The 17540-nt window shown below is 35.9% G+C and overlaps 1 protein-coding gene across 1 annotated transcript in view; it reads left to right on the top strand.

The window, feature by feature from the left end:
• Window positions 1-8067, top strand: part of VWDE (von Willebrand factor D and EGF domains) — a 65581-nt gene extending 57514 nt beyond the window's left edge. The window contains exons 27-31 of the mRNA XM_027574284.2: window positions 1156-1251; window positions 1353-1448; window positions 2212-2307; window positions 4591-4694; window positions 7774-8067. Coding sequence (XP_027430085.2) covers window positions 1156-1251; window positions 1353-1448; window positions 2212-2307; window positions 4591-4694; window positions 7774-7788 — 407 coding nt within the window. The 3' untranslated portion in view covers window positions 7789-8067. The remainder of the gene's footprint in view (window positions 1-1155; window positions 1252-1352; window positions 1449-2211; window positions 2308-4590; window positions 4695-7773) is intronic.
• The last annotated feature ends 9473 nt before the right edge of the window (window positions 8068-17540 follow it).

Raw genomic sequence — 17540 nt, 5'->3', positions numbered from 1 at the left:
GGATTTTGGAATTTACTTAAAATCTCCAGGATCAGACTTCCTGACTTTCAGGTTTGAACTAGACAGTTGAGGTAAGGAACAAGTGAGACGTAATACTGTAAGTGCATGGCTAGCTACCATAAATAATAGTACAATTGGTTTTTTAGGGTTTTTTTTTTTTTGCGGGGGGGAAGGGCAGAGGTAGAGGGAGAGAGAGAATCTTAAGCAGACTCCATGCCCAGTGCAGAGCCCAATGTGAGGCTCGATCTCACGACCTTGAGATCATGACCAGAGATCATGACTCAAATTAAGAGTCAGGCACTTGACCGACTGAGCCCCCCAGGTGCCCCAGTACAATGCTCTTTAAGACATGCTGCAGAAGATGCAGAAGAAATAATATGATCTTTATTATCATATCAGGGAAAAAATAAGATTTAAAATTTCCAGACAGTTTTGCTTATCATTTTTTTTAATAAAGGCGTTTAATTGTCATTCTGGAAGAAACATGAAGCAATAAAAATCCTCTCAAAAAAGGTAATAAATATTAACTTTTGAATTCTATGGAGCAGAATCATATACACAGAAGATACTAGTACAACATAGTCAAGGTTATCCAATAAATAGTCCTAACAAAGCCAAGGAATTACTGTTAAAAGGATTTTTCACTAAGCATTCACAGAATAAATCACATATAAAGCTCTGCCTTTATGACCTCAGTAGGTATTCAAGTCAACTTAAAATTATTTTCCAAAAATCATGTGACAGATTGTTGAGATTTTTCTAATTTCCACAGGAATAGATGCATTTCTTATTTTGAGCCAGGGTTTGACTTATTTTCTTGGTTCTGCCCCGATCATTTCACTCTTTACTTCCAAGAACGGTGAAATAAAAGATCAGGTTCATAATTTAAGCACTATAATACCAAAGATGCCGTTTGTTATGAACATTTCATCAATACATTTCAAATTGTGCTAATCCACTGGCTGCTTAGAGCTATGAGCATTGGATTTTATGATTTAGAAAGGATGGTTTTAATGACTTGCAGTTGTGATCTTTTATTTTAATAGCACATTTCTCTGCCTTATGACCTCATAGATAACAAGCACATGAGGCAATATGTAATATATAATAATTGGAGATGTAATATTCACAGATTGCTGCCGTGTGTTCTTTTAGCTATTTGTCACCCTCCCTGTAAGAATGGCGGCCGCTGCATGAGAAATAATATGTGCACCTGTCGTGACGGATACACCGGTAGAAGATGCCAAAAAAGTAAGACACCACTGAATGTATTCGCCAAGCACAGGTAAAGCAAACACATGAAAGAGCAAAAGTATTGCTATTTGAGGGCTGTTTCATCCCTTTCCCTGAAGGTATCTGTGATCCCATGTGCATGAATGGAGGAAAATGCATTCGACCAAACGTTTGCTCTTGTCCTTCTGGTTGGAGAGGGAAACAATGCAATACAGGTAAGAAGAACACTCTTAAAATGTTAAAGCCTCATGAGAACATAAAGTAGAATTTACTACGAAGAGCATTTTCCTTGTTTATGTTGTGTTTTGTCTTTGTTTTTGCTTCTTTGTTCCTACCTTAGGGGATCCCTTTTTGAAAGAGTAAAATGCCAGGGCTCTGAATTCATTCTTTCAGGTTAGCAGGGAAAGAGGATGTTCTGTATTTCCAGTCTGTCCGCTAGAATTGCCAGGATAAATGACAAGTCTTTAAGTCCTGTCTCCTTGTCTTAAGTAGAGGGCAGGAGAAGGTGTAAAAAATTACTGATTCCTTGACCCCATCTCAGACCAACCAATTCAGAACCTTCCAAGGTGGGGTGCCACGGCTTTCAAGTCTGGCTAGGTTTTGAGGTGATAGCAGCTCTCCTCATTCAAATATTTCAATTTTTTTCCTTTTTATAAATTACTATTTAAAAGTACCAGCTATTACAATGTATTTGTCAAAGTGAAAAAATAAGCAACATAAGTGTCCAACAATTGAGGGAAAGTTAAATCCCAATGCATTCGATCAGTGGAATTTTATATAAGCATTAAAATCGCCTTATTCAAGAACCAGTAGTGACACTGAAAAATGTTCTTAATAAAATGTTAAGGGAAAAGCTCCTTTAAATCATTAACTTTAAACTGGTTCTCTTTTTTTTCTTTCGTGAAAATTTTTGGGGTTTATTCATGAGTAATTGACTAGCAAATTAAATTTTTAACTTGTTTTTATTTCTATTTGCAGCTATCTGCTTTCAGAAATGTAAAAATGGTGGTGAATGCATTGCTCCCAGTATATGCCATTGTCCTACCACATGGGAAGGAGTGCAGTGTCAAATACGTAAGCCTACGAAATTTGTTACTCTGTTCTGAACCTGAATCTGTTATAATCATCAAACAAAGTATAGTGTGAGAAGAAATCATAGAAAAAAACAAATCCCAGCATGACGATCCATTCAAAAAAAGATTTTAGAAATAAATCTTATTGTTATACCCATTTAAAAGAAGAAAATATGGCAAAATATATTAAAATTTTATGTGACACAGTTAACTCCTAATTACAACCTGTGCGGTGCCTTTGAAGTTCTCTCATGTGTGCTGAAGAAGGTTTTTAATATACACTTTCAATTTTTTTTTCATATTATGAGAAAAGTACATATCAATCATGAAAATCATAAAATATATTAGAAAGTTTTAAAAACTAAATTGTCCCAGATTCTACCACCTAGAACTTATTCCTATTATGACTTTAACGTGTTAATACATTTCCCTTAGTTTTGGTCATACATATTACATAGATGAGGTCTCAGGGTATTGAGGAAAGTCAAATTGTATGTAATTTTAAAATTTATGAAAACTTGAAATAACATGTTAAAATATTAACAAAGATTAACTCAATGGGAAAAACTGGAAATCCCCCCAAAATATTTTCAAATGATCGGTAATTACATGATTTCAAAACTGGTGATCCAAGTGCTTTGTAAACTGAAAACATACAGTTGCAAAATGATCATGTATTTTTATTAGAAATCCCTGCCCTGTTTTTTGATGTTTTATGAACCACATTTGTTTCCATGTATCAGAGATTCTGCATATAGCTCCCATGACTCTTTGACTTTATTTTATTAGTAACTGCTATTATAATTTATACATTTTTCATCCTAAGAAAATATTATCAAAGAATTCACTGGATGCTACTACCTGCTTAAGAAATATCTGCTCAAAAATCAGTAATTCTTATTGGAAGTTAGACGTGATAAACTGCTAGAAAAAAGAGCTATCACCCTCAATTTGGGCTTCTTATTCTAGGGAGAGGTCTTTGTGGACACAAGAGAGAATGAAGAGATGTTAAAAGCACATTAGTGTGGGAAGGTGCCCCAGTGAGTGTGGGTTGAAGTACTCTGCAGCACGATATGCACTGTAATTGTGCACCTTGCAGCACTTCTATGTGAAGTTTTCAAAGTCCCTTTCCTCAAAATGCTTTATTTCCAACTGTCCGGAAATTCTAAATATTGACGTTTTTTGAACAAGATGTCTTATTGCCATCTGCTGGAAAGTCATTGTAACAAATATTCAAATCTATGATGTCTGTGATGTGAAAAGTACTTCCTTACTGTGGAGCTTTGTGCATGACAACACCTGTCCAACCATACCCAACAGCCCTTAATGTTGCACTTATACCAAAGTGAATATTATTCTTGAGTTACATAAACTTTCCTTATGAGCTATGAAAGCAGGTATCTCTCCCATGAAAAATAACTATATTGTATGTAATTTTATATTATGCTTATTTTCACTCAGTATTACTTAAAAGCATTTTCCACGTCCTTCAAAACATAATTTTGAATGAAATAGTAAGTTCCATAATATATATAATTTTAAATATAACATAATTTAGATATATATATATATAATTCACTTGATTTTTGCCTTTATGTTGAACATTGTAGTCATTTATGTTATTACTCTAACAAGCATTTTCTCTCTGTAAGTGGGCAGTTGGATAGATGATAATATAGGTGGTTAGATTAGATAGATAGATGATAGATAAATAGATCGATATTGAGGTATATTGAGATAGATGTAGGTATTTTTAAGTTTCCTGAGAAGAGATTTTTTAAGGAAGAAATTGCTAGTTTAAAAATTCTTAGGAAGTTTCAAATACAGTTGTTTCACATTAAACTTCCAACGATAGTATATTCAATTGTCAGTTTTTGCGTACACTGGCTGATACTGAATTGTTTCTTTTAAGTGTTGCTAAATTATCAAAAAGCAAATTATGAATGTTATTTTATGTTACTAATTTGAATCTTCTCTCTAAAGAAAACAAAAACCTATACCTAATGTTTAAAATGTAGCCAATGGAAATTCTGTTTGCTTTAATAATATCTTTAAAGAATTGTGAAACTGATGTGTTGAGTTCTGGCTGTTTTGTTTATAAATGTGTATGAGTATGTGTGTGTGTGTGCTCTGGCCACACAAGGATGAGAGTGTAGTTGGTCATTCATAAAATCTTACGACTATTTTACAGCTGAGTTGCTGAATGGCTTCAGACCACCAGAGTAGAATATTTCACAAGCATTTGTGTCAAAGGATGGTAATGGTAAAAATTTGTGTATTGCAGCAATTTGCAAACAGAAGTGTCTTTATGGAGGCAGATGTGTATTTCCCAATATGTGCTCTTGTCGCGATGGATATTCTGGAGTCAAATGTGAAAAGAAAGTACAGGTACTTTAAATTTTAAACAGAAAATAAATATTAGATATGGACATCTGTCTACTCAGATATTCTGCTTAGCAATTGACACCTATCTGTTAATGTTTATTTCCAAATTAAAAAACATGCAAGGATTTATACTGTCTGCCTCTGAAACTAAAAATAATATTTTCGGGTCATGATAGGGTTATCTTAATATTCAAACTTTTGATGTGTACTTAAGGAATTTTAATGTTTAGATATGACCTCAAGTGTAATATTCTGTTTCATGGCACTGGAGCTGAAAGAGAACAAATTTTCCCCAATATGAACTTAAGACACCGCTAATTTATATTTTTGTCAAATAGTAGATAAAAAGGCTACCTTCACCCCTCCCCCCATTTTTTTTTTTTTTAATCCACCACTTTTAAATCCAGGGCTTCATTGATTTGAGGATGGGTTGTGTGCCACGAAAACCTGTCTATCCTCATTCTTTTCCGAGACAGTATTTCTTTCTCTTACTTGCTCCCCATTAAAGGCCATTTCAGGGACACCTAGGGGGCTCAGTCGGTTAAGCGTCTGCCTTCCGCTCAGGTCATGGTCCCAGGGTCCTGGGATGGAGCCCCGCATTGGGCTCCCTGCTCAGCGGGGAGTCCGCTTCTCCCTCTCCCTCTGTTGCTCCCCCTGCTTGTGTGTTCTTTCTCTCTCTCTGACAAATAAATAAATGAAATCTTTAAACAAATAAAATCCATTTTGGGGAAAGCAGTAAAAAAAACTCTTCATATCATTAGAATTAGGATTTATTTTTATTTAAAAAATCAAGAAAACAAAGGAAAAACATGCTTTCTTAGAGTTCCTGATATTGCCCCGCACTTACTTAGAAGGCCAGTGCTATAGAAACCTCTATTTTATTTTATTTTTTAAAAGATTTTATAGAGCACAAGCAGGGAGGAAGGGAGAAGCAGACTCCCCGCCGAGCAGGGAGCCCGATCCCAGGACCTGAGCCAAAGGCAGCTGCCTAAACAACGGAGCCACCCAGGCGCCTCTAGAAACATCTATTTTAAAAGTTTCTATGATCAAATCTGTGCTCATAAGATTAAACTAAATTTTATTTTGTCCCAATCTTAAATTTCTAAATATCTTCAGCCAAGGAATTTTTTTAGGCCTAATTCCTACATGTTCAAGGGTGGTGCTAATGCGGGTGGGAACAGAGCTCTCAAAAATTTCTTAATCTGTATTAGTTTTAACTTAAAAAGCAATTATATGCTATTTAGCACTTCAGAAAGCCCTAGGGTTGTGAATATCAAAATATGCTGGCGTGCTATAATTTGAAAAATGATAAGGAGTTTTCTTTTTGAAGTGGGATCCTGGATCGGTCTGGCGCAGAGGCGAAGCGCATGCGCACGTGTGTTTCTCCCTGCGCTGGTGTTCAGCCGGGATGCCTACCGCCTCCGTTTTGAAAACGAACACAAACAAGCTCATAACTGTACTGTGGTTTGAAAACCAGAAAACAAAAGTTACGGAGTACCTATTGGATCAGCTGTTGTTGAGAACAGTAAATGTAAAAACGTGAATTCCCTGGTTCAAAGGCCGCGTACACGTGTATTACTTTATTTGGAGATTTTTATGGCACAGAAATCCTATGACCTCAAAAGCTTTCAACTTCACTCTGACATACTAAACTAGGTGACTTCTCTATAACCTTTTTAAAATATATTTCTTTACTACCTGAATCCTTCATCAGATCATCTTCATCCCCGCTAATGGTGCTTCTGAGACGGCATCTGGAGCCATCTTAAGGAAGGAAAGAACAGCGGGTCATGGGGAAGGGAAAGGAAAACAAAAAAGAGATTAGCTCAAGGACCCCATGTCCTGCTTTCCTATAACCTGCTCTTCTAAATTCTTGACTTTAATTCTCACTTGAGCTTACTCTGTTGCTCATTGGTATCATTGCTTCCTTTGTTTTTTATATTTCTTTGGCTCCAAAACAGAGGGTAAAAATAAATTTCTTTTTAATTAGGAAACAAACTACCATTTATGAGCATTCACAGAACCCTTCTGACTCTTCCCTGTACCCTTCCTGCCTACCTTCCTGGCCCTTCTTCCAGCATCCTGAGGTAGTGGAGGGAAAAGAAATGGAAGATAGTGATTGAGTTGCCAGAATTTCAATCAAAACAACAACAGAACGAGAATTACTAGCTAGAAACAAAGGACACAAAGGGGAAATTGGGCAGAGGAGGTGCTAAAGAGGGGTGGGTTTATGAAAGGCTTTCAGAGGCTTCCGAAATTGTTGCCCAGCTCCAATAGGTACATTTAGTATTGGCCCTGCCACTTGTTCACTCTACGACCTTCAGCAAGGTATTGAACCCCTCCGAGCCTCAGTTTCTTCATCTGTACTGTGGTGCTAATAACACCTAATCACAGGGTTGTTAAAGGACTAAATATGTCATCACAAGTGGCTGGTATGTAAAAGTCACTGTGTAAGTTGGTTAGTTGATTATTGGTTATTGAACAGAAGAATAGACATGGAGAAGGAAAAGTATGAGGAAAGAGACTGGAGAGAAACGTTGACATGCACTGAAAACAGTCTTTTCCTGAAAAGTATCAGGAAAAAAATGTACTGGGTTTTATTGAGCATGGTTGTTTCTTGAATGTAACCTTTGGTCAAGATGGAGTCATGTAGTCTCCAAGCTCCATTTAGTCACAACCGTTTTGATATGTATGTATGTATGTACGTATTAAGATTTTTTTTATTTGACACAGAGAGAGACACAGCGAGACAGGGAACACAAGCAGGGGGAGTGGGAGGGAGAAGCAGGCTTCCCACTGAGCAGGGAGCCCGATGTGGGGCTCGATTCCGGGACCCTGGGATCATGACCTGAGCCGAAGGCAGACGCTCAATGACTGAGCCACCCAGGCACCCCGTTTTGATATTTAAATATGATCTGGATTAGATCTCAGTTTTATGAAAGCAGTACTTAGTCTCCAGTGGCAAACATAGAACCAAGAGCTTTCTGTATCACGCCAGAGAGAAAGAGGTGGCAAATAATGAGCAAGGGTTAAACAGTTTTCTAATATTCATTGAAACTTGGTTTCCTTCTTCCTACTACAGACAAAACACCATTAATATCAAGTATGTGAATCACAAGCCTGTCTTAAGAATGAAATTTTTATTCAGAAAAAGTTGAAGATAACTACTTGAAGTTTATTTGAGCATAATTTTAAAAATTATTTTAAAGACTGAAGAAACTAATAACATACAGAATGGTCTTACCTGTCATTGTTAGAGAAAACCAAAGAAGAAATTCAGGTAATCTGAATTGCCTTTGAAATGTGATTTGATATTTACATATTGAGATGATGTATCTGATATTCTAGACATTCACATTATCTAATAAACTGATTATTTCCCAGTTCTTACTGTGATGGTGTCTCTATCACCAGGGATCAGTCAGCATAACAGAAGCCATTTGATGTATCCATATATAAAGTGTTATGCAGAATTAGGAACTCTCAGGACTCTTGGAAGAGCTGGGGGGGAGGGTGGGGAGAGGGGGAGGTAGAGGTCAGGAAAGCAGCCGCTGAAGGTCAGAGAGGTAGGTATCGAAGATGTTAGCCTAAAGCACCAAGCAGATGCTTTTCAGCTTTCTTGGAGCTGCTGCAATACTTGAGAATCTTTTAAAAACTCCACCAACTTCTCAAGCAAAGCGGGTCATTATAAAAAATTTGTTGGAAGACCACTGTGAATCTTTTATCTATCCAAATATCTAGCTGCAAACACCTTTGAAAAAATAATGACTTCCCATTTCTATCTTCTGTCTCTCTGGAAAGCTTTTGTCATCAGCAAACTCTAACCCAGAACCACACAGAAAAGGGGATTCTAGAAAATGTAGCTCTAGCCTTACACAAAAGTGACAGTGGTACCAAGGAGACAATAGTGAGCTAACAGAAGACATACCCTGCATCTTAATTGCTTTGGACTATATTCCGGAGACTAAAGCTGTCATTTTTCCATGATAAAAACACCATATTTAATTTTGCCTGTTTTTCCCTTCCAGTCTTTCTATTGCTCTGACCTGTACATTTCTGGACAAGGTGGAAGAAATAATGAAATTTTGGTCTTAGAAGACTTACTTGGTCACTGGGCTGATATGTAAAAAGAGCATGAGGATGTTGGTTTCATTTTTCCATTCTTTTGGTACCTTGATCTGTTTTGGTGTAGAAGCAAGAGAGAAACTATCACAAATCAAACCCTTCTACAAATACCAAAAGAGAAGTGAATGCTAAATAAAAGCAAAATGTAATGGCATTAATTGTTGGGGAAGAGGGTAACGTCAACAAGTATATACATATAATTGAAAGATTGGTCTCGGAGATAAAAATAAATATAGGTTATCTACAGTTATAAATCTTTCCTATCTCATATTTGACTCAAACTGTTTGTCTTTTTCAGAAAATATTTTAATTTTTTTAAAGATTTTTATTTTTATTTATTTATGGGAGAGAGAGAGAGAGAGAAGCAGACTCCCTGCTGAGCAGAGAGCCAGACTTGGGGCTCAATCCCAGGACCCAGAGATCATGACCTGAGCCTAAGGCAGATGCTTAACCAACTAAGCCACCCAGGTACCCCCAGAAAATATTTTAATTTGAACATATCTATTTAAATCATACAAGTTCACAAAACTCATTTTGTTCTTTTAAGTGGAAATACTCAACGTTCCTAAGCCATGTTTAAAGTATCAGATAAAGCAAGACATTATTAGGATAAGATTATGCTAACTTTGAAAAGAATCTTGTAAGTAACAGCATTCAGTGTCAGAATTAAAGAGATTTTCATTTATTTCATATTTACTGAAAGGTAGTTTTAAAGAATTATTTAAGAAAACACAATGTTTCACTGTGTTTTATTTTGTGACCAAAAGTACAGATACATATATGCAAAATAAACCTTTGACAATTAGTGTGTGCAATTTTTATGCTCTTATAAAAATATAAGTCCTAGAAAGAAAAAACCACTCTAGATAAAAATGAATACTTTTTAAAAGTTAATTAGAATTGAAATTCCTACAAAAATAGATGTAATAAAAATAGATATAATTTTAATATTCATTTCTTTGTCACCTTTGCTCAGTATACAACATAGCAACCAATAGCCTTATTAAATTAATTTTCAATGTATTTTTTTATGGTTAAAAAGTTATAATTCCTCAAGGATTTATTCTGAAGTGTCTAAACCAACACTTTAAATCTTTCATAAATATTTTCTAGATCCACACCAAGAACCCCAAGCTACAATTAAAATATTAATCAGTAGACTGTCCATTTATAATAGATTTAATGGGCCTGTACATGCTAATAATGAAGAAATGCTATGGTTTACAGATTTTATATAAAAGCACTCCTTACAAAAGCTAATGATTCATGCAAATGAAAGTAATGTTTTGGAAATATAATGTGAGTTTAGAAAAGCAAGTAATTTGATAAATTTATGGAGAAGAAATTTAATTTTTTCTTACTTCTTGATATTTTCACATTTATTGACTTTAAAAATGTATTGTCCAGAATCCATTTGGATAATACTTTGAAGATAATGAGTGTTTGAGAACTTAAGCAAAAGTACTTTAAAATGTGTACCTTTCAATGTTTACCTTATAAATCATTTTCCAAAAAGAATTCAGATTATAGACCTTGTTTAATATGCTTGGCTATTTTGTGTTTATTCACGTTAACATTTAAATGAAATGTTTGCATTGTCCAATATTCTGATCCTTTCTTTGACCCTCTATTTAAAATACAAACTTCTCTAAACTTTAAAATATCCCTACTAGCCCTTATTCTAAAATGTTAAAGTATCATAATCTTTTTGATAGAATTAGAAATATATCTTATTTTTCATATTCATTCAGAAATTATAGAACTTACCCAAATTGCAACATACATAATAAAACTTTAAATTTCAGGTTAGAACTATATGGAAATGTTTGGAGCCTATACTGGAACATGTATATATATTATATATATTTTATAAGTATCATTATAACTATGTAATTGTTTTAAAGTATTTTTGTGCTAGAGTTTAAACCACATTTATTTAGTTAAATTAATATAATATTTTCTTTCCTTTATGCCACTTGATTATTCATTCCTTATGATATGCATGCCACTTATTTCTAAAATGAGATGAAGTGACCTAAATATTAAGCATGTTAAGTGGGAAAAAAAACAATAAATACAGAAAACCTGAGAAAGGAAATACTGTATTGTATCTACAATGTTATAATATATAAATAAGCAAATAATAGGCAATTATAAGATTGTATTTTTTAAAAAAGAGGACTAACCATGTGTTCATATAAAGCTTAGTAGATGATCTAAGTGGAATGTATTAATTAATTCTTATATAAGAGACTTTGAATAGCCCTGTAGCTGATATTTTCTACTTGCTGTTTGCAAATGATACTGAAAACAACTCAATTCTTGTTTATAAAAAAAGAAAAGCCTGATAGTCTTAAGATTTTTTAAGTCTTCAACACATTTTCCTCATCTGATGAAGTGGATGAAATGGTGTATTTGTAAACAGCAGTAAAATGCAGTTGTGCTAAAATTACTAATATTTAACATTGAATAAGAAATATCTTACAAAGCCTTTTCCTAGATACCTTCCATCTTTCATAGAACTCGGCCCTTAACCCTGAAAATGGGCGCAAAAACTGAGCCTGTTGATGACTTTGTCAGTTCCCCCCCCCAGTTTTCAGTTTGCCTCCCAAGGACCTCCTCACAAAACTCTTCATTGATGTTGAAAACGATGGACAGTATCGTTTTGTGGGTCAACACCCACATCCTCTAATTATCTGTTCACAATGGCCTGGACTGCTCCCGAGTTTGCTGGGGCACGTATCCCTGGTGTTGAAGAGTGGGTAACTGTCCTCAGTTTCCTTCATTTTCTACCTTGTCTCACTTTGGTGAAAACTGCCTCCCTTCTCTAAGGTACGAACCATCAAGTTGAAGTTTTAACTTTGAACTCAGTGAAAATGGTGACTTAATAAAAAAGGATATAGAAAAATCTCACAGAGCTCAAAGGCAAGATGTGAAGTTGGGCTTAATGAGAACCGAAAACAATCAAGAAAATAGACCCACTCTATTCTCTTACTGCCTAGATCTACTGCATAGATATCTCCTCTTGGCTTTTCTGTAAATCTCTACTCTCTTTACTCATTGATCCACCTCAGGATCCAACAAGGCCACCAAATCTACATGGCAGTCTTTCAGTTCCCATAGCAGCCACCCATTGGCTAGAAAACAGTCATTTAGTTCAAAAGTCCAGCGTGAGAAAAACCTCAGAAGGTAATGAAGAGTCAGAGGGTAGGCGTGAGCCAGTGTCCATCCCTGGGCAATCAGCCGTGATCACAGCCAGAAGAGTCATATGGATGGAGCTGCCTGGGTTTAGGCTATGAGGAAGTTCCCATTCTGAGGTGGGCATATAACACTTCTGAATACAGGAAGATCCCAGTATGCCGTCGTTTTCAGAGTTTGACTTTTGTGATGCTGAAATTAATTGAGGTAGATAATTAGGCCAGAATAGGCCCCTATTCTTGAGAAATTATGGTAATTGAAGGCAGAAAATTGTTGTGAAGGGGAGTTTTTTATATTTGGGTTTTTAATTAATTAATTTAAAGATTTACTTATTTATTTTAGAGAGGGAGAGAGAGTGCACTTGTGTGCTCACAAGTGGGGGAAGGAGAATGAGAGAATCTCCAGCAGACTCCCCACTGAGGAGGGATTCCCTAAACGGGACTCAATCTCATGACCCTGAGATGATGATCTGGGCCAAAACCAAGAGTTGGATGCTTAAGTGACTGAGCCACCTAGGTGCCCCTGGGTTTTTTAAAATTTGTGTATTTGAGGCAGGTAAACTAAAGTCTATGAGAATAAATGTCTGTTAAAGGACAGTACTACATATGATACTATCTCCAGTCAACATCCATTTTATTTTCATAAATTATTCAGTAGTATACTATGAGAATCAGAAGTATTTTCTTAATTTAAAGTAGATCAATTATGTAATTATCAAATTGTCAGGCTACATTGAGAGAAAAAAAACTGAAGTATATTGAACACCACACTAGGGATTTTAACTAATATTAATTATTTAGACCTCACAAAATTATTGAGAGAAGGAGATTCATCCCCATTTTACAGATGAAGATCCTAAAGTCCAGAAAAGTCCATGTTTAATATCCTGCTGCTTATGTATTACAGTGATTGTGTTCGAATGCATATCTATCTGAAACCAAAGCCTATTATTTAACTGCATTGTATCACTTATTAAAAAAAAGAAAAAAGGCCAGGAATTTTCAATGGCTTTTAATGGCTCAGCACCACTTGATAATTTCAGTAAGGATTCCTCTTGAGTATCTCTTCCCCCATATCTTTTCGATCCACAGTACGCACTGATAAAGAAAACTATGCATGTTAAAATAAGAGGTTTTAATTTATTCACTTATCCAGCAAAAATATTTTTGAAAGAAAAACATTTCAAGAAGACTTTCTGAATTAGTAGCCTGTTTTATTTTAGCTGTGGAATATGCCTCCGTGTCTGGAAAGGTGTCTGATAAGGAAGAGCGCCCTGCAGAAATAGGACTAAAGACAGGAGGGCAGCAGGACATGGGGCAGTGACTTTAGAGTTGGGGGAGCCTGAGTTTAATTCAGCCCCAAATCCTTCCCAGTGATGTGGACTTGCACAGAGAGCTTCACCTCCTTATATATTTAATTCCTTCCTTTGTAAGATAGGGGTAAATATTTATTTCATGGGATTACTGGGTAATTTTAAATCGAAAATGAGATTATTAGAAATGACTTTTCACAGTGACTGCCATCTAATAAATGCCAAATACATGGGTTTTATTATGAATATTTATCAATATTATTGACAATATTATTTGTTATTAATATTAAATTTATTATTTCTGTTGCTGAAAATAAATCCGTGCTACCAGCTGAAGAAAGGATGACAGGTAGACTCCCCCGCTTGGGTTTTAGGTTTTCCAATGATTACTGTATATTGATGTTTCTTGTTCCCTGATTAAAGAATGTACGTTTAAAAAAGCATTGATTAAACAGTATGTGAGTCGAAAACAAGACAAAATAAGTGAATGTAAATTTTAAATCAAGTCCGGCATACGATTAGTAAGACCAAGACTAAAAAGTCTTAAAAGCACCTGGCACAGAATGACTACAGTTCGTGAGCCGCATGCGTGCCAGGCTGGGTCGTGAGTGTTACAAGGGTTCGGCTGATTGCGCCTCCTGCCTCATCTGTGAGGAGGTGCTCTTCGTACGTAGTTCCGCAGCATAGAGCCCTCTGCGGGTCCTACGCCCTTTTGTCTTCCTGGCCCCTTCCTCCACCTACAAATATTTAAAATGATACTCTACAGGTGGGTTGGTAAAAAGGCCACTATATTAATATTACATTTTAAAACTTTTTTTTTTGAGCTAAAACGTTTCCCCCGATTTTAAAAGAAATGAAAACATTTTCTTGAGCTTTTAAAAGTGCTGTGGAGCCTGGTCACTGCGCCTCCTGTGCCTGATCAGGAACGTGGCCGCCTCCCGGCGCAGCGTGCGGCGCACCACGGTACACCGCAGTTCTTCCGAAGGAGCCACTGTGCATGCTCTGAGAGAAGAAAAGAAAGGGAAGGCAAACTAGATGGCATTTCGCTTTGCATCTTTATCTTAAGGACCGCCTTCTTCATTGGAGAAACAGTTTTAACCGCAGCTGGAAAGCTTTTATAAAACTTCCGACTGCCGACTTTTGCCTGCAGGTGGTGCTAGATCCTCAGTTCCCAGGTAACACGCCAGAAATGCAAAAGGACCACTTTAGTAAGAGAGCATATGAAATATTTAATGCAAGCAGGACATTCTTCAAAATTAAAATTCTTCATTAATACAATATCCGCCTTTCCTGCGAGCCTAGATGGCTTTCATCTCACCTGGTGAGTAATCAATAACAACAGCCACTTGCCTGAGCGCGGTGAACAATTCTTTCAAGGATGCGGTGATTTACCCGATTTATACTAGATTAAAATTGTTGTGAGTAATATTAGTGTAAGCAGAAAAGCTTTTTGATATTCATAGATACACTGAACTTGGAAAATTCTAGCAATTTAAAATAGTCAGCAGTTTCAAGTATTTCAAAATTATACCTTATTTTCCCTGTCGTTAACAAATAATCCTAAATCAGTATGTAGCACACCCTGAGAGAGAGAGAAGAAAAAATCTTTGTAAAGGACGTTTTCCTGAATGTGCTCCTTCTTGGCACCATCATTTTGTCTGAAGTAAGTAGGGTCCCCTCAGCTACATGTCTTGTACGTGACAATACCTGAGGAATCTTTGACTCGAGACACTATGAACTTGAGAAAAGTAATAAGACTTACTGGATACAAATATTATAGTGAGAATAATCCTAATTTATTTTATTTTTCAATTCCCTCAGATAGACATGACAGACAGATACATAGATCAAAATATAAAGAGTGGCTTCTGATATCAGACTTCAGTCTTCCTCACCATGGAATTGGTGGTAATCCTTGTTAATGTGGCCAAGAAATACTGTTATTCTAATTTAGATTCTCATTCTAGGGATCTAGGGATCTTCATCTGCATTTCCTTCACTGCTTTGGCTCAGTACTGCCTAAGTTATGATGTTCCTTTCTTGGTTAAGGGCTCTGATTACAAATCAAAGGAAATTCTTAGTGTTTGCTTATTCCATGGCCCCAAGTTGTGCTTTTATTATTTTTATTTATTTGTTTTTATTTACTTTTTTAAAAATTTATTTATTTTAGAGAGAGCACACATGGGGGTGTGTGTGAGTTGAGGGGTGGGGGCAGAAGGAGAGGGAGATGGAGAGAGAGTCTCAGGCAGACTCTCTGCTGAGTGCAGAGCTTAATGGAGAGCTCAGTCCCATGACCCTGAGATCATGACCTGAACCAAAATCAAGAGTGGGACACTTAACCGACTGAGCCACCCAGGCGCCCCATCAAGTTGTGTTTTTAGCTATCAAGACCTGTTACTCATTTCTAGGAAAGACCTTGATGCTGCTTGATGTTGGTTAATGCACATGGCAGTCGAAGGATGCCTCATCCCCTTACTCTGCTTTTTGCCACCTTGGCGTTCTCGCTGATGACTGACAATTTCTGAGGACTGTAAAAGTGGACAGGATTTTTTTTTTTTAATTATTTCAAATCCCTTCTGGTGGTAATTGTCAATTTTTTCTTTGGAATTGACCTGAATCCTGTCTCCCCATATCAAAGAGTCAAGCCATATCCAGTGTAATGTCATAAAGACAGTGGGCTGCAGCATTATAAATGAAATAAATAAAGCATTAACGATGATATGTATAGTCTGACCATTTCATTTCCTACACAGTGGACTACATAGAAGAGTAGAATGGTTCAATCCAGGAAAGAAAAAAATCACAAGGCACCAACAGAGCTTGGTGAAAAATGTGGGTACCTTTACAGAGAAAATGCATCATGTCTCAAAAAAATAGTTTTATTTGTCTCCCCATAAAAGAAGAAATAGCTATAGGAGATGGAAATTTGCATTACCAGAACATAAAGCCTGAATTGCTCATTTTGAGGGTTTGGCATATGGCTGTGTGCCTGGCTCTGCAGAGCAAGAGTGGGATTTTTCTAGAGCCATATGGTTGAATCAAGAAGGGCAACAGGCTAGAGCAGACAGAAGGCAGTTTACAGTTAATGATAAAGTCCCGATGCATAATATATTCTAAAAAGCTTCCAGTATTAGATTCACATTGAAAAGGAGGAGGCTGCCGAGGAATACGTTGTTTTTTTTCCACCTGAAATGAGAGAAAAAAGATCCCAAAAGAACACTACCTGTGAGCTCTGTTTAGATGACCCAACCTTACCTATCACTGTTAAGCCAAGCAATTAAGAGAAAATTCCTATTTGTAATTGTTTTGAACACCAATCTTCTAAGTGAGTAAATATTGAGTTTCTGCTAAAACAAAAAACTCCTTTACCAACCCAGACAGGCAGGCCAATTACAGACCCTATTACTAAGCACCAGTGAGAGAACTTGCTAGAAAGAGTGAATTGGTAGGCTCCCCACCCCTTAAGGAATCCTAAAAAGACAAGCGTGGTTGAAACCAAAATGAATAATCAGTTTGTAACTTCTGATAGAATACTCATGCAGAAAATATACATGCGAGATTTTAACTAATGAGGATCCAAGCTCTTTGTAAAAGCCACTTTGCAATTAATTAAGATGATCACTACTCATTATTTTTTAAAAAGCAAAGTAAGTTCCTTATTATAGGCATAAAACTGTCAGAAGAGAGCAAATACTCTTATACTACCATATGATAGTTTTTAAGCTAGATAAAATACTTAAGACTAGCTTTATTATTTTTAAGCTGTTCATTTGAGTTGAAATTGGCATACAATTATGAATACTTTAGCTAATATATAATAATAATTGAATGAACAAATGAAAATTAAAATAAAAATCTGTAACCTTTCATTGAGGCCCAAACTTAAAGAATTACCACATCTACTATTAAGAGTAGTGCTATGAACAGGGAACTGTCAGTGAAAATTTTATGAGATATGGCCATTTAAGAGAGCACATGGAGATTTAAAATAATAACCTCTGATATGTTACTCTTCTGATAATTATTAGGGCAATAATTCCACTGCCAAAAATGTTTATTGTGGCACAGTTTCCAACATGAAAAAATAAAAATTAATAAATAATATTTTAAGTGACTGTCAATAGGAAAATAGCCAAATTACTATATACTCATCTATAGAATTTCTATACACCCAATAAAATAATGATTCATGCAGCACTATATCTGAAAAAGGT

The sequence above is a fragment of the Zalophus californianus genome, chromosome 12, assembly GCF_009762305.2.
Source record: "Zalophus californianus isolate mZalCal1 chromosome 12, mZalCal1.pri.v2, whole genome shotgun sequence".
In the NCBI taxonomy this organism is placed as follows: domain Eukaryota; kingdom Metazoa; phylum Chordata; class Mammalia; order Carnivora; family Otariidae; genus Zalophus; species Zalophus californianus.
Note: the sequence above shows the minus strand (reverse complement) of the source record. Positions and strands in the feature narration are given on the sequence as shown.